The sequence below is a fragment of the Morone saxatilis genome, unplaced genomic scaffold, assembly GCF_004916995.1.
Source record: "Morone saxatilis isolate NCDOM2014 unplaced genomic scaffold, NCSU_SB_2.0 Contig7, whole genome shotgun sequence".
Lineage (NCBI taxonomy): Eukaryota > Metazoa > Chordata > Actinopteri > Moronidae > Morone > Morone saxatilis.
Genome location: NW_023340246.1, coordinates 15387058 through 15413108, shown reverse-complemented (window position 1 = coordinate 15413108; position 26051 = coordinate 15387058). Strand labels below are relative to the sequence as shown.

At 39.0% G+C, this 26051-nt stretch overlaps 1 protein-coding gene across 2 annotated transcripts in view; it reads left to right on the top strand.

The window, feature by feature from the left end:
- The window catches only part of ppp2r5a (protein phosphatase 2, regulatory subunit B', alpha isoform), a 42343-nt gene that overhangs the window by 2400 nt on the left and 13892 nt on the right, over positions 1-26051 (top strand). For both annotated transcript variants that reach the window (XM_035678423.1, XM_035678422.1), the window contains exons 2-4: positions 14725-14921; positions 24064-24165; positions 24263-24355. In XM_035678423.1, the coding sequence (XP_035534316.1) occupies positions 14725-14921; positions 24064-24165; positions 24263-24355 (392 nt within the window). The remainder of the gene's footprint in view (positions 1-14724; positions 14922-24063; positions 24166-24262; positions 24356-26051) is intronic.

Genomic DNA, 26051 nt, shown 5'->3' with positions numbered 1-26051 from the left:
GATTAATTGAGCAGCCTTAATACAGGTAGTTTGTGTTTGATTGGTTTGTTGTTGCAGTTTATCTACCTCATGTCTGTCAGCTTGTCATCGTACAATGAATGTACGTCAGTGGCAGCTAGCAGGGAGTTTTAGTTTGGAGAATAGAGGACAAGAAGAACGCATCAGGTGAAATGTGACACCATTATCACACTTTGGAGATTCTGTTGTTAGTTGATGCAGTGCTCTGTTGTAGGTGGAGGTGGGCATGTGGGGCCGAGGTTTGGCCTGCAACCTGATCGCGGAGTCTGCTCCCTACCTGTCAAGTGTAGTACTGCTCCTCCTACAATGAGTCCCTGATGTTTTCTCAACCACAGATGACACATATCGACCCTTTGAATGTGGAAAGTCTCTGTACACTCGAACCTCTTGCAGTGTTTTCTGCACGTTGGCTGTTTTTCTCCAGTGTGGAGTAATTATATTAATATTCATACTTGGATGTTGAACTCCCGGCTGCTTCAAACGCTCACCGTGTATTTGGTTTTGTTTTTATATGGGCGCTCCTTAATTAGAATGAGCTCAAATGCTGTTTTTCATAGATAAAATGATCTGTTGTCGTTCTTGGTAGCAGTTAAATGTTTTTTGGAAACTACATTGGCGAGAACTGAGAGCTTTATGAGCCGGTAATGAGTCCAAAACTAAATTGTCCTACATGAAACATGTCATACATTAAGCAATCTCACCTCTTCCATATTTCAAACATACTTTTCTGTCAAAAACTGTGGTAACATGACAAATCTAAGCACGCACCTGAGTGTCGGTTGTCTTCGTGTAGCCTGCGGTTAAATCTCACAGAGCTGGCTGAGCCTGCTTACAACCGTCTGTGTATTTAAGTTGTATTCACATGTTTTCACACAGTTAGTACACTAGACATGTTACATTGTTTACATTAAGCCACCATAATACAGAGGAATGGAAATGGCTTATTTACTCTTCTACAGTTTATTTGATATATTGTTTTCTAATACCAAGTTAGAAATTAAATTAAATGTTGTATTGTGACCTGGGTATTTCCACTGTTGTATTTACAGCTTATATGTATTACTTTTTTCCCCATTTTCTTCAAATTCAAAATGCTTTCATAAAATCTAATTACTAATTTGCTCACACTTATGCAGGCAAGCCTCAACAGTGTTTATGTTACTGGAGGAAAGGGCACAGTTGAAGTCAGAAAAACTTGCCTGGTCAAGTAGTTGAAACTTTTAGGCATGATGCAACTTCTCAAGATGGTGAAAACACAATTTTCAAGGGTTGTAGTAAATGTGTCTGGTATTTTATTTTCAGTCTTGTCTGATGTTTATAAAGAACAGGTTGTAAAAAAAGAAGCAGTTTTCCAGCTGTTTGAAACACTTTTCAAATAATAAACACGATTATTCCCAAACAAGAGCATTGCACCACCACAACACCCAACATTGACTTGAAACAGCATGGCAGCAACTGTCTTGTTGACAAGTGTGAAAGTGAGTTTCTTCCAGTACAACCTTGATAATGATTTGAGCCTAACTTGTGTAAGTTAATGGTTGGAGTATTCGACTATAATTCAAGCAGAATGTTATTTACATCGATGTCATGTTGGAAAAATGCTTTTAAAGAGCTTATACAACTGCTCTTTTTATTTCTAAGAAATGTGTTGAAGTGCTGTATTTAATTATTGGCTGGAAAGTGTTTGCTGTGAAGGAGCTGTTGGCACCAGAGGGCTACCCACTCACTAAAAGTTAGACAGGTTTACAGAGTTTTTTGTCAGTGAATCAGCAAGGGTGCTTCTACAAATCACAGCAAAGGGTAGAAGAGAAGAACTTTGTCCCCTATGAGCGGTGAGACAGTTTGAATCATAACTATGAAAATCAGATGGAAGTATAATAGTAAGAAAATCTTAAAATTACATTATCTAATACAAGATTGAGGAATTTGTGTTTAAAAACAGGACTTACTAGGCATGCTAACTAAAATGCTACAACAATTTGTTAAAAACCTTCAAAGAAAGTAAACCAACACATTGTATGTAGCTCCGTCAATACATTTGGATCAATACCTCTGAACCTGGAGGATGACAGTTAATGGGGGATGGTGATGTTGGATAGCCTGGGATGTAAACGTGTGGAACAGTTTTAAAAGCATGTTTTGTTTCTGGGTCTCGTGTCTCACCAGATTGATTCATGGGATTGCTATTTTCTCCGGTGGCAGTGGAACACAGTTGTGAATATTCCCTATAAAGCCTTATAAGGAATTTCCTCAGTTTTCCTGATCAGTGCAAACTGTGTCTAGAGTCACGCACTTGATGTGCATCTCCTGCCACGGGGGACGCAGCAGAAAACGCTCATGCTGATACAGACTTGTGAAGGTAGCCTGCTGCGTCAGGTTCCTTATGCCTCGTTGTGAATATCTGACACGAGTGGAGTCATGACGCTGCAGCTGTGGGCCGAGCTGAAGCAGTACAAAGTAATAAAGGACTGAAGCATATGGTGCCCACTACAATGTGCCTTCACATGCACATTTTTGTTCTTTTGCATGTGTGCATACATCTCCAACAACAAACAAATACGTGTGTGCCTTTTCAACCAAAGCACTGAGGCATATATAAGAACAACTTACCAGACGTAAAACAATGTTTTGTATACATTCATCAGTCAGCTGTGCTGTGCTGCATAAACCAGTGAAAACTGCAGTTGTTCAGGAATTAACAACGGAGCATTACTGACATTACATTTGTGTTATTTATATTACTGATGTTTCTTATTGATAATATTCCAGCGTTTGAGTGAATTAATTGTGACACTAACAATTGATCAGAACTAAAAAGCAAAAAAAAACAATCACTGTTTGTCCACCATGTTGAACCACCATGTTTCTACAGTAGCCCAGAATGGACAAACTACACACTGGCTCTAAATAGGGTGTTTTTTTGTTAAGGTAGTGTAGTTATAAAAACAAGCATAATTCAAGGTCCACTTACTCGCTTGTTCTGAGGCGTTTGATTGTGTCACAATCAGCAGATGTAGTTGTCTCAGTGATGGAACTGCAGATGTTCACACTTTCAGGATGTTTGGTCCGTGTTTAAGGTAGTGTATTTTTCACCTCACCCATAAACGATACATTTGTTTTTCGGCTCACTACAAGCCCCACTTTTGTGCACTACCTTGAGGATGTTTGCAAAACCAGTCACAATTGTAGAAGCTTGTGTAAATTCATTGATTCACCGTCTGTTGTTTTAGTAGCACATGACTCACAATTCATACATACATTCATACAATGTGAGCCTGTGGTTACAAATAGGCTTCATGCTGTCCATACTTACTGCACGTTAAGGTGTTAATTTGTTGAAATGTATCCGTATTACTACAAACTGAAGAGTCGTTGTGGTACTTCGGGGTACATAGAAACAAACTTATGGTGGTATTGTATGGTATCGACTGACAGCGCTGTTTGACTCAGTTTACACAGTTCCCTGAAAGCCAAAGTCATACGAATAAAATGCAACAATAGCCCCTTTTTATTAGTGTGAACCAAGCATCCTAACTTTCTCTTAAATTGGAGCACATGCCTGTCTGACCTACCTAATGCTGCTCAGCCTATCAGCAGTTTTTTCCTGGTTCTCAGAGTAACTACACTGAGATGGAAATATCTGCCGCAGGTAGGTTTTCAGGTCCTAAAAGATTGTAGACTGCAAAGATGCTTCTCCCCTCCTGCATTGGAGAGGCTGGAGTGCTTATAGCTCCTGTTGTGTGATAGACACTGAAAAGATGAGTCACTCAGAGACCAACATTGTTGCCATGGCAGCCAGAAGCCTTGAGAGCAAGCCAGGGAAATGTTTTACTTTCCAAATACAGGCTGCTTCATTTAGGTTGATATTTCTGTCACTGCAGTGAACATTTTGAGCTGAGCCATTCGTAACTAGACCTAAGCTGACGTTTGGGTGGTGTGGCGGTCGGCAGCCTGAATACAGTACCGTCGCAGTATCAGCTGACAAGTGCTTTTGATTTTCATTAGAAAATAGAAAATTCTTGAAATGATTGAAGTGTAGCATAAGCCTTCGGTGATGTTTTTTATATATATATATATATATATATGTATGTGTTCTTTTCATTTCAGTTGTGCCCATAGTACTATATGTTGCTTTAGCCTCACTTTGACTTTCACTTACAATTGACGGCACATTTGTTTTGCATCGGATAGTTCTGAAACAATTAGTTAATTAAATAGTCAATGGACAGAAAAATAGAATTTAGATATTAGATTCATTAGCAATGTCATTTTTGAACTTGAATTCCGATGGATATTTTCACAATTTGTCAGATTTTATAGCGTAAATGATTAATCAAAAATAAATTCAACATAGGAATTGAAAACATATAAAAATAATAATTGATTGCAGCCCAAGGACTTGAGTTTTAGTCAGTTTTGACTAGTGCAACCTTTAGCAATGGCTCATCAATGTCTGTCTGGAAAACATGTCCACTGTATTGGCTTATTGATTGACAAGTGTGTTTCCATCATGTCTGCCAGCAGATCGCAAATCGATAAATAATTTTCCAGGAAAAAAGGGACAAAGCTTTTATGATGCACTGGGATGACGTCTGTGTCCTTGTGTCTGTTGCTGTCGGTGTCATAATTGTGGCCCCCGGCAGGTTAGTCTGCTTCCACATTTTAGTACAAACCTGCTGCCTTCACTGTATTTTATAATGACCAGCTGCAAGTAGGGCTGGGCGGTATTACATAATACATTTTTAACATGTAACTGGTGGTAAAGATGCATACCACAGTATATAATTTACCCCCATACATTGAATATATACTTTAAATGGAGTGCTAAGATAGTCGTATCCCAAATATATAGTTAGCCAGTATTGTGTGGAGTGAAATTTACAGTATTCTTATGTAACTTATGTACTTCAGAGCGGTTGTGGATGTAAGATTACATACGTCATGGGAGTTAAGAGGCCGTTATAGTGTACAGCTGACAGTTGTTTCGATGGCAACTATGTCTTGACGTGGTTGCACAGTTATGTCTTGTCCTTCCACCACCAGAGTTTCTCATGAGGGCAGCGACTAATTAGAGATTCAGCAAACAATGTCTTAGTTGTGGTTTTTTGTTTCCCACTGCGGCTAAAGCTACTTGTGTTGAAGGCAAAGCACATTCTCAAACATTTATCATACTTTTTAGAAATGTTTCCTCGCCGTTTTGGCTTCCCTGTCTTCATGTTTTTCACCAATTTTTTTTTTCTTGCCATGCAAGAAATGTGTTTATCTTTTAGAAAGGAAGCGTATGCTCACTCGCTAACATGCAACAAGTTGCGCCGATGCTGCACATCATGTGACTGACAATTGAAATCTGTGCTATCTGTGGCTGGAGTGGGTGTTGTCTTTTAGTTTTGGGCTCTGCACAGACACCTCACCTCCAATATCACTGCTCATCTGAGCAGTTTTAGTCCCTGGCTGCAGAGTCCTCCGGTCCTGGCCGTGCACATCCCATGCCAGTTTGTGATCTTTCGAGTGAGGATGGTTTCTATCGCTCCTCTGTAACAATGAGAATTTGCCACTGGAATTTTGCTTTCGTAAGTTTCCTTTTAGAAATACAGTTGTTCAGTCCCAAGAACCTCAAACTGGTCAGCACCTCAGTTCCACTGATGTAGACAGGGGTGTTTGTCTCTGTCTCTTTTTCCTAAAATCATCAAAAATCAGCTCCTTGGTTTTGCTGATTTTGTTAGTTGCTTTCTGTGCACTCTGCAGGACTGTTGATTTCCTCCTGATATAATGTCTCATCGCTGTGTGAAATTAGGCTAATCATGGCGATGTCCTCCACAAACTTCAGAGTTTCCATGTCGGGGGAGGCAGTCATGGGTGTACAGCGTGAACCGGAGGGGGCTGAGCACACAGCCCTGAGGGGCTCCAGTGTTGAGCACTGGAGTGGAGGAGGCCAATTTGAGCTGTCTGGGGTCTGTTTGTGGGGAAGTCTAATATCAAGTTGTAGAACGTCGTACTCGGGCCCAGAGTTTATCAGTTTCACTGGGGAGATTGTTTTCAGTGCTGAGCTAAAATCAACAACAGTTGTGACTTTTCCACACTGTCAGTCGAGATTTTGCTGCACACTATTAATCCAAAAGGTGTCCTCATGTAATTTGCGTTGTCTTCAATTTAACAAGAAACTTCACCCTCTGTGCTGTTTTCCATCCACCTTGTGGTTGCTCTCCACTGACTGAAACATAACTGTGTGAACGTGCCCTTACGGGACCTTTTGTGATTGATGAGACGTTGACGTTTTGAAATCTACTAGCCAAGCAGAAATAGGAATTTGCCGGGCATCCGGCCTACCAGGTTTGTTCACCCTTTTTCCACGCACAGCCCTGACCTCCCTTGGACAGATCGCCTGACATTCATCTTTCTCAGCAACAGTAACACGTGCTCAAATTTCAGAGTGACCCGTAGAGTTAATGTGGGTAATATGGTACTGGTAGTTTCTCTGAGACTGGTTGGGTTCCTGTTCATAATACAGTACAAAGTCCAAAATATAAGTAACTGCTAAAGAGTTTGATTCCTTTCCAAAGATTTCCTTAATTTTTTGATCATCACCATGAGTGCTACTGTTTCCCAGCGCAGCAGCTCTTCCGTTACCATGGGTAGACTACATTTTTTCTTATGAGATAATTCATAGCTGGACACCAACTAGATATTTCAAAATTCATTTTGCCTACTTTTTTCTATCAGTATCAGACAGTTTCCTTTGCTCTCAGTGTACATACTCAAAATAGACATACATAGAGCAAAATAAACAGTACAACAAGATGACTATGAACTATCTACAGATATAATATATACATTTGTCATACTAAAATAATACATAGTGTTTGTAATATACTAAATACAGCCATATCAACCCACTCCATTGGCTATGAAACGGTTACTTTTTTAGTTAGACCTCTGAATGTGTTTCCAAACATACATGTATAGATTTTTTGCTCTGAATTAAAACACAATTATGTGTACTGCCAAATAATGTTTTAGAGTTGGCTAAATGTGGCCACATGCTCTCCAATACGCACACAGACACACCCTTCTAGCAAACCTAAAAGCGAAAGCTAACAATGTGTTTATTGTGAGTGACAGTCTAGGGAAAATACTGGTGGTGATTAGACTTGAAATCACTGCAGAACTGCTGTGCTTTTACTTTTTTTATCGCTTTGTATAAATGTCTCATTGGTTCTTTATTCACTTTTATGCTGTTGCTCTCAAAGTGAAGAATTAATTAATGGTAGGTTGTGGTGCGGATACAAGGCCTTTTTTAAAAAAAGTACGTCACAATTTATAAGTTCAAATCGTATCATGTCTTCTAAACTATAGTAAAATGCAAATGTATTGTGCTTTCTTTATTCTTTATTTTAAGTATTTTCTCAGTGACAGTCCTCATTTTTATTCGTTGCATTTGGTCTGACGTTGCTGAGTTTTTACTCACAGGTCATATGACACTGTGCGTTTACATTAAAACTGTTATAGACTTTCTTTAAGCTGCTTGTTGGTTGCTGTTGTCACATATTATGCCAGCATTGTTTTATGTATGTGCACTCTAAACAAATGGGTGGATGAGAGTAAATCAAATCGTACATGTGATACCATCTTACCCAACCAGTTCAGCAGCTGCAGTATGACCTACGTGCCGTCGCGCCTTTCATGCATTGATGGTCACATTTGTCCTACAGTAGACATTGAAGCGCTTCACATGCCTTTCATTGTGTTTAAATAGGATTTTATTTTGTTTCTGTCATACCAGGAACACTCACTCATTCATTATCTTTCTCATATCTTGGTTGTAAAAGTCTGTCTAATAGGTTGGCACGTAATCCTAACCACTGTAGACAATACTGGAGCCACCAGCGGATGTAGCATACAAAGGCTTTTACTGTCATCTCCTACTCTGAATTGATTACTGGTGCTCTGGAAGATACAGCCAAATAATAAACCCTTTTAGTTTATCCAGTTTTTGGGTTTTTGTTTTTTTTAACATGAAATGTGGTTTTTCACTTCCCTTTAGGTTTCCATTTTTCAGTATGCCAAAAAGATTCAAAATCTGTCAAGGATGTGGGTGGGTTTGAAGCTGTCGAGTCATAACAAAACACCCAAAATAAAGTCAAACATGCATGAGTATGAATTATTGTCAGTGTGCTGTCGAGGATGAGCCTCCTAAGCAGACCTTGTTCTAAGACTCTCAGCATTAACCATCAATAACATGAAACATTTGATTGGAGTTTTTTCATGAAAAAATAAAATCTTCAGTGCTCCTTCAAAAGAGACCACGATTTTAAGGAACCATTTATCAGATATATTTATTTTCTTTCCAACCAGTCAAGGTGGGTTCAGCCTTCTCAATACACAAGCATGTTTGTTAATCATGAATTCATATTTATCTAGCAGTCAGCTCGGTGTACTTACAGCGATACCTGTCAACCTTTTTCTAATGTGGCTTTTGGTTTTTTTTGTGTTTAACAGTCATTGAGCTATTGTTCATTTGTGGTTTAAGACTGAAATGTGTTCCTGTGTTTGTCACACTGGACAATTGTAAAAGCGTTTGTGGCAGTGCAGGCAAAAGTAAGTAAATCTGAGACTGCAGGACTAATCTGTCACTGTTCAGAGGTCACCTGACCTGCATATTTTCCTTCCATTTGTTTTGGTCTCTTTCTGCTTGGTTTAGTTCTATGAAATGTTGATGGATTAGTGTAAAGCAGTTTTGACGTGGCAAGCTTTGGATTTCTGAAGTATAATATAAATATGTTTGTTGTATATTTAACTGTGAATAGGTCAAGACCCTCAGTGTTTCTACCATCATGGTGATTATTTTTTTCCATGTTCACACTACAAATCTGTCCTTAGAGTTGTGCCAAAGCATTAGAGACCAAGACTCGGCTGAAACACTCAGACGAACCTGTGTAAACGTTAAGCCTTAATACTGAGATTTGATACATTCTCTTGCAGTTTGCAAGATGATTATACAGTACGTAGAACAGTAGTTTCCCTCTTGGATTGAAAAGAGATGCCAAGTGCTGTTGCTACTGAACAGTGGTAATCAAAATGTAAATAGAGGTCAGACCCTTGACTCTAGCTGCACAGTATCAAACTGTCATACCTCTGAAAAATATCTTTTTGTACATTTAATCTCTGTACTAATACTGCAGCTACTGTTGCTGTCAATGTATCTATAAACTTTATACTTGCAGACTTTCACACAAGTTGTGCAATCCTGCTTGTATGTGTGTGTGATCACGACAAAAGCATCCTGTGACGCATTTGTTTTTTTCCAGGAACGGTGCTCTCTGCTGAAGTAGAAAGCAGCTGAACAGAATTCACCCAGGATACAACACATCAGTCACCGGGGCAGTGAAACAAGGGATGCTTACATGAAAAATGGTTTCATAACTGGAGTCATCTATGATGATGCACGTTACATTATGCTAAGAAAGTTTTTTAACATAATTAAAACAAATTGAATAGTACTTGTATTTTTGTTGGAAACCTGCCACACATGTTGCAGTTGGCATTTACAGTTTGTTTGTACAGTTTATCTTCTGACTCTAATATCAAAGAGGCCTGTCGGTCTGGACTATGATCACCTCTAGGAAAAGTCTTGATTGCTAATTGATGGATATTTGTAGCTTTAAACACATTTCTTTCATATTTTGTCAGGTCCACTGAGAGTTGCGTAGACTTTGTGGCTTTTTTTTAAAAAATTTTTATTGATTGTAAACTGTAGGACCTTATTTGGACAGGTTTGGCCTTTTTAAAATATGCAGTAAAATATATTTGTGAACTCAACACAAGTTATAGAAATATGTCCTGTTTGCTGTTGTGTATGTGCATGCACCTCTGGGCCTCAAACCTGTGGATAATTTAGAAACTTCTTTTGGAAAATGACCTTAAACCCCATCATCTTCCTCTTCACCACACTTTTCTATCTAACCTAAATTCCACTGTGAAATGGTGGCGATTAACAGTAATTATGCTCACCTGTGTTATCAGATCAGTCCTGGGGGGGCCAATAAGCGCCGGCCCATTTGTCCTGGTTGAATCTCTGTGCATATGAAAGTGCAAGATGGTCTAAGCATCCCAAACACCTGATTGAAAATCTCACTGTATACTAATGACAGCTTTCATGCTTATAAATTACTGGATACACTTCATTATGTACTCAGTGCTGGAAGGGATGTTTCCCTCGTGGAATATTGAGCACTTTCAACGCATTACTCACAGAAATGTGTGTAGTTTAATGCACAATACTTCTTCTTCAGTCCTTCTCACCATTACATTCTGCAAAGCTGTTGTCTGTCTGTTAAACCTGTCGCACGCACATCTCAAAATGGCTTCACTGGCTTTCCAACCTGGATCAAAACAAACAAGATGTATCTAAGCCGAATTTTCTGAATCTTCTAATTTGTCACTCGTCTGTATTGTGGTAAATTGAAAAATTCAAGACACGTTATTCAAACTGTCTTTGCAGTGCTGTGGTTGTAGAGCTGAGATAATATTTCCTGTTTTTGTCTCCAAATCTGGTCTTTTGGTGTGTTATACAGTGCATGTGTCAGAGACACTTTCAGGCGAAACTCTGTTGTTTAATTCTGGTGTCTCTAACATTCTACCTTTTTTAAAGGGCAATAAATTAGATATGGAAACAGAAGTTCAAGCGAGCATTCGTGCAATTCAGTTTAAAGTGTCATTTCTTTTGCAACAAATAATCATTCCCGAGTTTAATTTCAGCACATGAACAACTTAATTTCAGCAAATCTTCTGGATATGCAATTATAGGATTTGGAAATAACAACAGCATTGTACATTGTGCACTCTGCCAAACATGCTTTGTTCTGCAAGTATGGTACTTAACAAACCCCAACATAGTATTTGTCTCATAGTGACACACCAATGTGGTATTCACCCATTACAGTAGGTTGAAAAATATGACCAACATGAAATGAAACCCAGAAAATGTTATGACTAAATAGCTTGTGCAACATTTGGTTTCTGCTTGAAGCGGTCAGCAGCATCTCGAGTTTAGAGTTGCTAAATACAGAGCAGACGAGCTGCTGAGTTCCTTTTTGACTTAACGTTTTTCATAGAACAACAGCTGCAGCATACTTACAATTTTATTTTCACTTATCAGTTGTGTGTTTCTTCTTGGCTCTTATTCCACTAACTGTAACATGATTGAAGCCTGTGCTTGATGACTGATCACAAAATTGTGCAGAAACCATTCGGGTTCCCTGTAAATCCTGTTGTATTACAGTTGTAACGTTATCTATTGGCTTCTGTTCTTAATTGCTGTCTGGGCAAAATGATGCTTATTGTGTCTGTCATTTGAGGTCATGCTGTCATCTTTAAGATATTCAAAAGGTTAGTAATAAATGGTAAAAGCTGTAATTCAGGGCTCTTCTTGTTACAGAGCCTCTTTCAGTAGAGGCATTTATACAGGACACGATACAATAAGTCAACTATAAAAACAAATACCTGCACAGATCAACAGATACACAAACAAGACCATTTGGGACTTATTTACTCTAACTCACTCTAAGGTATGATTATACATTATGTGCTGTAGCTGTCCTTCCCTTTTTAACCCTGCCACTCTTGTCCATGTTTGGTTATGAAATTGCATGTTATTGCATACAGTTAATTGTTTAAGTGATTCTTGAAGCTTTGTTTAAGATACAGCAGTCAGAATATGCACTACAGGGAGATTACTTTGGTTAAATGTTTCCTCATCTTACTTCTAATGTCAGCTACGTTGTGATGCCAAGATAAAAACCCTTCATGTGGGAGTGAAGAGCTCCTGTTTTTATCCTTCAGATTAATATGAGCATTTATTGCTGTGAAGCAAAATCCATGTCGATCTTTTGACAGCTTGATTACTTTGGAATTTCCATCTTTCTTTGTCTTCGTAAATAGCTTCATAGTTGTAATGGAAATATTTTGCTTCCTTGCTGAGCACCCTGAGGAATTTGTGCACGAATGCATCTGTATCTGAAAGGCAAAAATAGCTTCACATTGGGAAAAGCATCTACATGTCTCACACTATCTAACAGGCCCAGCCATCCTTCCCCTCAGGGGGATAAAGACAATTCCCCGTAAAGAAATAAGATGGGGTTTTTTTTTTTACACACTCTCTGGTTACTCAGAAATATCACAGAAAACACATGAATATGTGAATATGCTGCCTGCATTGTTTTCATAAAACCGCAAGGGAGGCTACGTTTCTCCTCTTGTGCATGACCAGAACCTATCATGAAGGAACTGTGGAGAATGCTTAAGGGAGAAAAATATATTTAACATCCACAGAAAGCGAAGAGCTTTAGAGCTTAGTGCTTTAAAAGAATAGTTACACATTTTCAACACACTGCTTATTTGTTTTCTTGTCGATAGTTAGATGAGGAGATTGATACCACTGATACCTGTTCAGTAAAGATGAAGCTACTCCCAGCAGTTAGCTTAGCTTAATACATATAGGGGAGGCAGTTATGTTCCCGGCTGGTCTAGTCCGAGTCTCGATCACCATGAAGTTGCCAGGCAGCCAGCTATGACTCCAGGAAGAGATTGCACGAGTCCAAGAAATGGTACTCCCCATAAAACCACAACGTGTCGTTTTTACAAGGTTCTTGTACGGATTAAGCAAATGAGATACAATGCATTAATTACAGAGTCCAGCTATTTCCGTCTATCTCCAGTGTAAGCTTAGATCTCATGGCTGTAGCTTCATATTTACTGTGCAGACATGGGACATGAATCGATCTTATATATAAAGCCAATTACTGCATTGAAAATGTTGAACTATTCCTTTTTGCTACAAATGGACTACAAATCAGCGAACTGATTTTGCAGCCTGAGGTGCTATATTTCTCTTCTAGCTTTAATTATGTGCTTTTCACTCACACCCAGAAAACACTGAAGGTTGGACTGTAACATGCCTGCCCAAAGTGATGACTCCCCAGTGTTACAGAAGTCTACCATACGCCAGTTTATGCACTTACAGGAAGGAAATGTGAGCTACCCACGTGTCATGTTAATAACAGTAGGCCGCAGGGGCATCCCGGTCCTTTTTCCTCTCTCGTTGCAGTTCGGTATTCAGTCTGCCCTTTGAATGTGGAATCCTTTTGAGATTCGATACTTTAGAAAATTGGCATTAAGGCAGAGTAGTGCGTTAACAAGTCCAACTCGGTGTAGTTGCACTCAGATATTGAGTTCACTCAGAGCAGCAGCCAGTGGTCTGACCTGTAGAGTTCAGTTGCGTAAGTACTTCGTCAGCTGTCAACACAACTAGAACATTTTCACTAGGTGTGAAACTCAATGTGAATTTTTCAGCTGTGTCGGACTGTGTGTTGCCCCCATGCCACACCATTTTATGGCGAGCCTTATCAGTTGTATAATATCACTCGATAAGAAACTGACACACTTCTTCTAATTGCTGTTACACACTCTGTAGCAGTAGGAGTGTGAATGCACAACTGTACTACGGCTGCAAGGAGCAATTATTTTTATGATTGATTAATCTATTAAAAGTTCTGTCAGAAAATAGTTAAATAGTTGGTAGTGCTTAAAGTGCTATATTCAGTAGTTCAAAGCTTAGAGACATTCAGTTTACTCTCATGTACAAAAGGCAACAAGGCTGCACATTAAGTTGGAACCATGAAGTTTGGTGTTTTTGCTTGAAATGTTTTATTTTTTCAAATGATTAATATTATTTATCCAAATCGTTGGCCAATCTACAGACAATTTCATCAGGTTTTCTTTAATTTTTTAAACTACTGTGTTTTAGGACAATGTATATCAATACTTATGTACTTGAGTGTCACTAGCTATTGTTAGTATATTGAGAACTGCTTCACAGTGGGTAACTTCATTCAGGTTGTGGGGGAACCAGTACCAATGTGAATGTGAATTAACTAATAAACCATTCAAATGTACTAACGTAAGTTTAATTTACTCCCAAAAAATATGCATTTAGACGTTTTATTTTAATGAAGACATTTATTAGCACCTCAGTGTCAACAAGTGTCACAGATGGCATCCGTATTTGTGTAACCCTTGAACCTTTTGGGGTATCTGGTTCTGGAGGTGTTGTAAATCAGACCTGCGGCGTTTGTGTCCCTCTGCTACCATTACAGAGAGAGTCCTGTGTCTGCAACGATGAGCTGCTGCTGTGCTGGAACAGAACATCACTGTACAGTGTGTCACTGCATTTCTGGACGGCTGCCAAATGCTGTTTATAGCTTAGCTGGGGTCAAGTTTGACAGCTCTAATAACCCTGAACACACTCACTGTCTAATCCATAAAAGGCTTTACAATCAAAGCCGAGAGTTACTGGGCTGCTGTGTGGCAGAATACATTGTTGTATTGTGTCTATCGGCCTGTTTGTCCAGCAGTTTAGTTAGATATTTAACTGTGCAATAAACCAGTTGATTGGGACCATTTAGAGGCAATTTGTTTGTGTAAATGTGTCTTTAATCCTGATTTGAGTTAGTTGTGTGGATGTTAAAAGCTACTACCATACATAGCCCACTGTTCTGCACAAGCAAGTCACACCACCTAAGGGAACAGTTGCAGCTGTCATTCTTCTCGTCTCGTCTGTAATCTGTTTTACATAGAGCATTAGATTGTGCTTTTCTAGTGTGTATATAAGTAGTCAATCCATGTATTCTCTTTTCTTTGGTGTAATTCCAGATGCGCCCTCCACAGAGCAGCAGGAACTGTTCACTCAGAAACTCCAGCAGTGCTGCATGCTCTTCGACTTCCTGGACTCAGTGACGGACCTGAAGAGCAAGGAGATCAAAAGGGCCACACTTAACGAGCTCGTGGACTACGTCTCCACCAACAGAGGGGTGCTGGTGGAAACTGCATACCCAGAGATCACAGATATGGTGAGGAAACACGAACGCGGGGCTTTAAGTTCTCTGCTGCTTCTCTGACTTGTTTTTAGATTTAGAAAACAAACTGCTCTGCATACAAAATCCCAAAGCACCAACAGCAGCAATTAATCACTATTACCCAGTGTTCATTATTAAACAGAAAAGAGGGCTCCTCTTTGTCACTGTGTAACATCCTGTGCACTTGAGCAGGATTAAAAAATGGAGACTGATTGTGTGTCTAGACAGTGTGTGTCACATCAGCAGCACATGAGCAACATGTTACAATCTTGATGCAAAACCTGATCATACTGCTTCCATTCAAAGCTTCAGTGTGTAACATTTAGGAGGATCTGTTGGCAGAAATTGAATAACATGCATTAGTGTATACTCACCTAAATCTTTTGTTAATCATGCAAAAAGCATATACATTCCAGATGATTGTTACCTTAGTACCTTTTAAGCACAAAGCCAACAGAGTTAACACAGGAAAAGCCCAATATTCTTGGTGTAATTTGAAGCTTTGTCTGTATATTTTTCTTTTCTTTGATTCGTTTAGTGTGCTTCTCTCACCCACTGTATTACCTATTGAATATAGTATACGCAGAACAGAGTTCATTGGATTTTGATATTTCATTGTTTTGACACTGTTTTGTTGCCTCTTTATCAATATAATAATATATAAAATAGCATAATATAAAAATAATAAAACATAATAACATTTTGAGAATAATAGGTCTGTCAGTGTTAATTAAGTAGTGGTAGCTGCTGTAGAAAGCTCATCTGATGACACCCATCTATTCTTTCTCCTCGCCACAGTACAGAGACAAGAACTGCAAACCTTAATGATGTTTGCCAGAGGTTTGAGGTTTACTGCATTTGGCATCACCACATTAGCTCACTACCGGTCTTAGTCAATGTGTAAAATTAATCCACTGATTTAAGATTTAGACCAACTTCTAACCTTCCTGTAGCTAACAAACTCAATATACACTTCTGTTTGTTGAAGAGATTTTGCACTCTCGTTTTTCCAAACTCCAAAAAGCAGTGCTCTTCTGGGAGTAACACGGGTCATTTGACATGCTCATCCACATTCATTAAATTAAAAAATCCTTCATTTCCTTTTTTTTAAGGACATCATTTATGATATAAATACCAAACATTAAAGGTCATTATTATTTACATGTAAATATTTTCTTACAATGCATGTGTATTGTATTTATATATTAACTAGAGATATACGGTACTTCTATAAGCACATTCATTTGAAAGCACTGCAGGAACTTGACGAAGGTCAAGTGATTAACACATCGGCTGTTGCAGGAATCTTGTTACAAAATAGTCTGTATGAAAACCAACCCAACCCTGTGCAAAGCATCCTTCTACCAACATGGTATAGATTTGTGCAGCCTAGTTTCCTCCTACAATTCAATAATGACTCATATGCAACATTTAGAACACAACAATCAGTACTGTAGTCGATGCAGCAATGATTCACTCCACACAGCAGATTATCACCATGAATACGAATGAGCACATCCGCAGCTGAGTCAAGGAGTCTTCAGATTATTAATGTACTGTAGGCAGTAATCCATGTCATACCTTGCTAACTATTGATTTAGGATTTGGTTTGTTTCTCACTCTTGTCCTTTCAGGGGTTTTTACAGGGTGACATATTTACTTTGTTTAAAATAACCATAGTTGACCAGAGTGCCGTACGAATTAAAGTGCACGGCACACTGATCGCAAATAATAGACATTTAAATAAGAGTAAGAAGGCACAGTAACACCAAAAATAAAATAAAATAAATATAAGGTAGTATCAAATATGTGCACAAATGTAAAACAGAAACTCCCATTTGAATCGCGTAAGTGCAAAGCAGCAGGTCTTGGGCGAACAGACTGTGGGTTCCGGCTACTACGGTTCGTTTAGGTGCAACACCCTAAAGTGTAAAAGGCCTCAGTGAAGTGGAATATAAATTGGAGGGTGTGGTAATTAAATCTCTCAGCCTCTCACATGATTGGTTTCATCACTCCGAAACCACTTCTGCATCAACTTCTGCAAATCATATAATTGTTTGGATGCAGAGCGGCACCACAAGAACACCCAGCCCTACAACTCTGCAGCCAAAGGCAGATGGTGTCGGATTTTATTAAATTTGTACAATGATGACTGAAATAAATGCTAAAAAAATGTTGATGCACCCGTTATATGATCAAATCAAACCGATGCCTTTTCAGTTATCTACTGTATTTCATATACATCATAATGGTCGCATCATAACATAAAATGTGACTCAGCAGCGCTTGCACCTTTTACATATTTCATAAGTTTGAAAGAAGGCTGTGGCACACAGGATTAATGAGCTGTTGAAAACTGTGTAGAGGTGTGGGGTTGTTCTGTAGCAGCCTGGTGTTATTGATGTATGTATATGTGATTTAATGAAGGTAAACACAATGGACAGCTGTCTGTATTGGCACTGTGTTCTGGTGCTGCACTTCTCAAATCAGAGGCTGCAGATGAACAAATGTGTCCTGCTGCCTTCATGTGCCTGCGGGGATTTATTGAACTGAATGAGAAGTCTTTACAGTATAAAGCAGCTGTGGACAACAGATACTGTGAGAATTAATACGATTTTGTAAATGACGCAGACTGCTTTACCTCTGCTTTAACCACGTTAAACGTTCAGTTTTGATGCCAATTTAAATTCTAATGTTAGGAGAGTGAATAAATGAAATGTTGTATTTACATTTTAAATTCTTGGAGCAAATGTGCATAAATAATGCAATAAAGCTTAGACAGACAAGGAAATTACCAAAAATGCTTGCGCTGGTTGAAACTTGAGCCCTTTTTTTTTTTTTAGGTACTTGTTGCCTTAATTTGGGGGAAGATTGTTGTCACTGCCTAAATTATCATTAAATGTAAATTCAGAGGCTTGTTTCATTGAATCCTTCTGCTTTAATGTAATTAGAAGTGCCTCATTCTTAATTTTTCAAACTACACTTGAATGTTGTGTGGTGCAGATGTTTAATAATTGGCATCAAGAAATAGCCCATCTCCAATAAGATGAAAGGTAAACAGTGACCGTGCTTAAGTTATAATGTAAAATATTAAATAATCGCTTCTGCAAAAAGCTTTTTTACTGGCAGTGTAAGTTGATGTCAGTGTTTAAACTGGTCCAACATCTGTGTTTTAGATACAGTATCTATTGGCAACATTCAGTACCTCGTTATTGTGGCAGTCCCACCCTCAAAGCAACCAGAAACACAGACAGCGAGGACATCATTTTGATTTCAAATTGAGAGTCTGCCCAGAGAGTTATTACTGTTGGCAGCTAGTAACACCAACATTTTAATAAATACTAGCTCTCGTCACTTTGTCAGGAGTTGGCAAAGCTGTAAAGCTCTACAAACAAACATAGCAGTCCAAAATAGCTCAAATAAATAAACACACAGAATATAGGTAATTCTTATTCTCCTTATTTGTGCCATCATGCTGTTACACTGTTCTTAAGGTCATCCTTTCCATGTCTGTAGAGAACCAGAGTGGATTTTTCCTAAATATAAAATTGGACCTTGTGGTAAATACAAGATAGATATATGGGATTTTATGCTTTGTACACAACATGGCATGATTAAATTTTCAATGCGCCAACACAGACCGTAAACATGGCAGCAAATCCTCTGAAGTCAGCAGTCCAAAGTAATAAAAATAAAAGCAATCATGCTAATAAATCACGTTAACCAGAAGAAAGAAATATCTGCTGTCGTTAATTTGCAGTTCATTTCAAAATCATGACTCTAAATTATTTTTTGGTGTTAGTAAAATATGCTTTGATCTGAAGCATTTGAAATTCAGTTGTTACACTTTTTCAATCCTGATGTGGCAGAAGACCTGCAGGCAGAAAAGTGTGTGAGCAACAGATCGTCCACTGGATAAAGAGCTACTTAACATGTAGTAGCTTGGTTGCACATTGCACATCCGTGACCTCTTGTAGGGTTTGTAATGCTGGAGTGGTTTAAATGCACGACTCCGACTGGTGCGCAGGTATTGTCAGGGGTCTTTCTTAGTAATCTTGTTTATATATTCAAGGCAGAACATACGGACATGGGTCGAGCTCAAGAGAAAACCCAGTTAAGTGCAAAGTGTCTGTCCAACAGACAGGCTTCTGAATGAGGTTAGACAAATAGCAGCTGCACTTTCAGAAAGCTGGCTTGATAATAGCTCTCCCGGATACTCCATGCTTGGCATCACATGATAATGAAGAGGTGAGTGTTCAAAGTGCTGCCCATTATTCTGCTGCAGTGAGGACGGCTTTGATCACTGAGGTTGTTAGGAGTACAAACAGCAAGGTTTCTAATCAGTGTAAAAGGAGATTTTGCCTCTTTTGCCAACTCTATAATTAGTGTTACGAGTACATTATAGAAAATCACATCTCTCAGACAGTTTTGATTGAATTCTTCCTTTTCTGTGCCAGAGATGAGCGAAAAAAGCCAGCAGGGTTCGTGGAAAAGAGCATCAATGAGCTATAATTCCCCTTTTATTTGCTTTAATTCCTACGTTTTTCATCCTTTTTACTAATGCTGCACTCACACTTTCTCTATGTCACTCCTCTCCTCTCCCCCCTCTCTCCCACTCTCATCTTGTGTGTTGCTAGGTGTCGGTTGCTACTAGTGTCACCCTCAGTTTGACCCCGTACAGAGCTGCAGCCTGCCTTGTCCTCAGCAAGCGTACGCTGGTTTCACTTAGGAACAACCGTTTTAAGATCCTCCTACATTACTTTCACACACACTCACACACAAATCACTCTTTCCTTTTTTCCCAGCGTGAACATTTCTCACATGCTTCCCGTGTTTCTTGTCCTCTCTCAATATTTTCTCTTGTTTGGTCCAACTAGTTATTTTTCAATGTTGTGAAGTCACTGAGGGAATTAATTAACTGTGCCGGATGCTAGTGTGGTGAATTATGTAATTCAAAGTCTGTATTTTTAAATTGTTGGAAGTTAATTTTGTCACTCCCATTATTTTCTTACTTTTTGCAGCATGATAACACTAAACAATTGTAACTACACTTCCCATAGTTTGGGGAATATAAGCTAGAAGCATTGTTGTTCTATATTCGTTTACATTTAGGGCAAATTGGCACTATTAGAAGCATACCGAATTAGCTATTAGCAGTTCCTGTATATACTCTATATATTATATATTATAAAATAATATATATTATATATTTTTTTCTTTCTCTTTTTTTAGCACATCTATAGATGTTTATTTGTTTATATACGCCCGAGATAATGTTACATAAAGTCACACTGAATCTAAGAATATATGCATTATGTCAGTTTGTTTAGATTTGACAGAGTTATGACTCAGAGTACAATTCAAGGGGCACCAATTAGACACTAAAGTACTTTAAGTGCTGTCATGTGATGTGTGTCAAAGCCACTGCTGCTCCATCTGCTGACCGTGTTGACAAGTAGGCGAAATCAGCACGTCAAACTACAATAATAATGGAGTATAATAGTCATAGGGATGTTTTCGTGTATAATTACCTGAATATGGTAATCATTGTGCTTTTGTTACCTTAGAATGAGCTCTTTATATCGACAGACGCTGTGTTTTTTTTTTTTGTTTTTTTTTTGCCTTACTACAAANNTTTTTTTTTTTTTTTTGCATGTTTCTCCAACGTGCACCTGAGCCTTTCATCTCATGCAGTGTCTTGGCCTCATGTCTCACCCCGTTTGTGCACTTCACTTTTCAAACCTCTGCTACAGGCCAAAGAATAGACTGTTTAATACCTTACCACCAATGGAGACGGGCTAAAAGAGCAGTTCTGTGATGTAAAATATGATCCTGATTAAACAATACTTGCACCTTACTGGCAATCGGGCTCTGCCCTTATGTGCCCCAGTGCCACCAACACCACAATTTATCTTGACTTTGTGAGCATTCGGCCTCGGAGCACTTCTCTGGAGAAAATGGGCATCACACTGAGGTGTCTCACCTGGCAACCCAACTCTGTGTGTCATCTGATTCCAGCTCAGCCGGTGATGTGCTTCACACCAGAGAAAGCAAAGCAGCTTGCCACAGAGAGCTCGTAGAGGTGGCACACTGATCATTATTCATCTGCATACAATATCAGCATCTGAATACTCTGCAGGTGATGATGTAAAAGCCATTACTGAGGTCTAAAGGCTGGTCGGTGTTACCTGAGGACCTCACATCAGCTGGAAATTGTTGCTCTAATTCTTGCTCTGATGTATTTAGAGAAAAGCAGATAAGTGTGTTCCATCAGTGTCAGAAGAAACCTTGACTTTAACCCTTAGACAAATACAGTAGACACAGGCCAGTAACACAGGTATCTTTCACTGTTTCCAGCTTCTTATATGTGAATATTTCCTGGTTTGCAAATTAAACAATTAACATTAAGGGGGGGCACTTTGGGCTCTAGAGAAATGTGATGGGCATTTTTTTTATTAGTCTCTGAAAGGTCAGAAAATAAGTGGTGAATTAGAGACAATAAGTCTGTTCATTTAACTACATTGACACCAAAGTATTGAGGTTTACTGCCAGTCACAGGTTTTAGACAAGCTGTATGTAATGACTTTCACATGTATTTGTGGGTGTGTGTGGTGAATGCTTATATGAGCAACTTTTATTGCAGAGTTGTCAAAAGTGCTGCTTAAAGCGAACAGCAGCAGGAAATGAAGTAAATAACTGTATGCATACACCATGCTGGGTGTCAACAGGTTCTCTGTGTTTGACTAACGAATGGATGCTGCATGTGAGCGAGTTTGAACATCGTACAATTGTTGTTTCCAGCTGGTGTTTTCAGCATCTCAGAAACAGCTGCACTACACTGTCAGACTTCTCTAAAATAACAGGAAGAACACAAGCAGGCAAATAACAGCTCAGTACAGCAGTGGTGAGCTGAAGGGCATCTCTGAATGCACAAGCTCATTCAGCCTTGAAGGGGATTGGCTACAGCGCCACAAGACCATGCTGGGTACCATTCATTTCAGCTTATAACAACACCAGGCTAACATATTCATGTGAAAATCAAAGCCCATACTCCACCCTCAAGGGTTATAATGCAAATCTGAGGGGTGGTGAGACGCTTAAGGATAGAAAAGCCAATATTACTGGATCCTTCTAAGTCTATAGTCTTCTAAAAGTGAAGGAATAAATGTTTTTTAACCTGTGAAGAGGGTTCACCCTGTCGCTTTAGCTTTATTAAAAGGTTAGGAACTACTGATGTAACTCTACTCTCTGATTGTACTGGGACATTAACAAAGAATCGCAAGCATAACAGGAAATAACAGCACGGAGTCAAGGATATCAGGTTAGAAAATGCAATCGAAATCGCAATATGCCAATCGCAGAAGCTGCATCATAGAAGTACTGTGGTGCTACAGGGAGGTTGTTCTCTCCAGATGTTAGAAAACATGTTTGTTTGGTACAGAACCCAAAAGATTTCACATCATCAGGATTTAAATAGCTTTGTTTTTTTTCAGTGAAAATTACATTTGTGATGCAGAAGTAGTCATTCCTGCACTAATCGCAAATCATTTTGCATTTGTTGTCCCTCAGAATAATCGCAGTATGATGTTTTTACTATATCGTGCAGCCCTAAAGATGAATGCTTTTCATTTTCTGCCACAATACTGCTCCTTAATGATGAATACTAAAATAAGATCAATAGTGTCCATGCTTTTGTTTTTACCACTTCCATCTGTGGCATTTGTGCCAGCTTGTTCAGAAATCATTCCTTCGCTTGCAAAGTTTTTCTGAGTTTTTTGCAGCATGTCAGATTTTGGCCCACTGTCAGGTTTAAAATTCCTCTGCTGCTTTCCTCTCCTATTAGTGTCATTTGGATTTTCCAGCTGCCAATAAGTAATTTGATGTTGTCTTTATCACTTCAGCATGAGAGTGTGCACCCAGCCACATAATGCCAGCTTTTCCAGCTCCCCACCGCTATGTGTGTCACTCTCAAATTTACCCTTGCTAAAAATAACAAGGTGGGATAGAGGTGGCAGTGACCTGTCTACCACGATTGTCTTCGGTACAGAATTTTAATAAGGGGGGTTGCAGCAGATTCAGAATCTCTAATGCCGCTCTGTGATTTGGCAGTGTTAAAACATCCTCAAATAAATTGAAATGCTCAGGAATAGTTTCTTTCCACTCCAATTAGCAAGCTGCCTGTGATGTTCATGCATGGGTTTTTATTTGATTACTACTGGGTTGTACCAGCAGTTCTGGAGAACTCAAAATAGTGTTTGACCGATGCAGATATTTAGAGAGGAAGGTGACTGATGGCCGATGAATAATGCAAAGAAATGTCATGTATGATTTCATTATTCCATGCTCATTACAACCTAATATGTGTGGTTATCTTAGCCAGAAATATGTTGCTTTAGATGGATTTGTTAACGATGGTGACTGAGGAGGACAGTTACAGCAGGATCGGCTTTGTGAGCTGAGGAAGCATCAGCCAATACAGATTGTCTCATATATCTATAATTATCTGTCTCTATAATTAGGAATAGTGACTTCATTTTGTGTCCAGATTCCGTATAGATACAGTTCTGGTTGGTCACAGTTCTCGCCAGGCTTGACTCTTAAAATGCATTTTGACCACTTGTAACTGCTTGTAATCAAATTTTGATTTCCCGCCCACATCTATTTAATCTTTAGGAACAGCTGCTTATCACATGAAGCTTGGCCAGAAAACTTAATAACGTGGATTAGTTTTTATTTTGGGCCTTGTTTATGATACAAACTCATATCTGAGTTCTTTGGCATATAGTCAAATTATATTTAACCAAATTTATTTCGAGGCTCGTCACTCTAAAAACACTGTCCTACTCATTCACTCATTCACAATACAGTACATACTGTACGCTGTATGAAATGTAATAAGAGCTCGGCTGCATTACAGGAACTGTTTTGAATAATGCTCCACGCAGCTTCTTTTATTAGATGTGGGTGTTCTGCCATGGAAACCAATGTTTGGGGGGGAAATGAATGGGTTTCGTAGGTATACAGCAGTCATAATAATCTGTCACAGAAATTAGAAAATGGCTTCCTTTTTAACCGTCTGCTTTCCTTTCCCATGTTCTCCGGGAATATTAACACTTTTCTTCCTCTCTCCTTTCAGATCTGCACCAATATATTCCGGACTCTTCCGCCAAGCGATAACCCCGATTTTGACCCGGAAGAGGATGAACCCACTTTAGAGGCTTCCTGGCCTCACATTCAAGTAAGAATCTCATACACCCTTTTAGATTACATCGTGTTGTCGTAGTTACGAGGTGCATGTTTCCATTAATTCTTTGAATTTTCTTTTTGTCTTCCAGTTGGTCTATGAGTTCCTCCTACGCTTTCTAGAGAATCCAGACTTCCAGCCCAGCATTGCAAAGCGCTACATTGATCAGAAGTTTGTTTTGCAGGTAGGAGGGTGTTTTGATGTTTTCACGAGGTAGCCGGTGGTTTTGCACCGCCATGTTTCTACACCCAGAATGGACAAACTAAACACTGGCTGTATATTGGGTCTTTTGCATTTGTATTGCGTTTTGTAGCCGCCGTAGTTTCTCCTACATACTTCACAGCCGTTCTTTAATTTCCAAATACAGACATGACTGCCATTAAGTTAGTTAGCAATTTCACCCTCTAGATCCACTAAATCCTGGAAACACTGGTCGCCTTATGTTGGAATAAAAAGCAAACTGTGAAAAGTGTCCCATTCAACCAACCAGTCCCAAACCCAAATTATGTTACCTTACTATACTACTTCTACTACCTAACTAATACTACTACTACTCACTACTACTACTACTACTACTTCTACTACCCGCTGAGAAAACCAGAAAATATTCACATTAAAAAAGCTGCAACCTTTTGAGTTTTTGCCACTTTGCTTGGGAAATGACTTAACCTATTAATTGATTAATCACTGTAGCTCCTACTGGCTGCCACATATGGTCGGGCAAGTGCTTTGAAATGTTTAATGCGGTGAATACTACAACAGTAATTACCAACACACTGGGATGTGTTGGGAGTTCAACAACCCTACAGTATGATTAGTTGGATGAGTCAAACCATTAATACACTGTAGCTAGCTACAGCTGTCCTGGCTCAGTACCCACCTACTGCAGGAATGCTTCCTTTCTTTTGTGAAGCCGCAGAGCGAAGCAGCAGCTAACGGGGGACCACAGGGCCTGGAATGTTGGCTGGGCCACATCCGAGGTGCCTGGACCGAATTTCCATGATGTGAGTGTGTCGTGGGGGAGCTTTAAATAGCTGCGTGTTGTTTACTCTTCAGGTTGAGAGAAGAGGACTGTGGCTAGAGCAGAGGCAATGAGGTGGAGGTTTGGCTGGCAATAAAGGCAGAGAAAGAAAGGCCCGTGGTTTGGTTAATTTCAGTTATCATAATACACACACAGGAATAAGTCCTCAAATATCCCTCTGAGATGTTCACACACATTCACCATAGAGGTGAAAGCGTGACGGCAGCCAGGCGAAGCTTCCCTAGAGGAGGAGGAGGAAGAGGAGGTTCAGTGGTTTGCTCAAGGGCATTTTGACAGCAAAGGAAACCTTTTATTGTTGCAGTGATTAAAAAGATGAAGTACTAGGGCATCCCTGCAAAACCACAATGGGGGAATCGTTGTTAGCAGTTTTTTTTCCAGTTAGTTTCCAGAGTGAGTTTACTCATTTAAGTTTAGTTTTTGTTAGTTTCATTATTAGTTTTCGTTTGTTGTTTTTTTATTATAATATTGGGGGTAGTTGTCAGCGGCGAGACTTAAGAAGTTCAGAAAAGGTATCACCAGTGCCTCCTCATACTTGTGCTGACAAATTTGACCAAATTGACAAAGACTGAAGCTAAAAACCTTATTTTTATTCTATTTTAGTTTGTTTTGTATTTACACAATATATTTTTTTTTAGTTTCTATTTTTATTTTCAGTTAACTCAAATATTTTGCCACACCTAGTTTTAGTTTTTGTTAACTATAATAGCATTGCTTGCGAGGTATGTCTGGGTGTACTATACTTTTTTTTAGACTTTGTTCCAAGTGACCTCACTCATTGATATTTAACATTTGTACAAGTACCTGTTAAAAATGGGTGTGGAGTAATACAAACATGCAG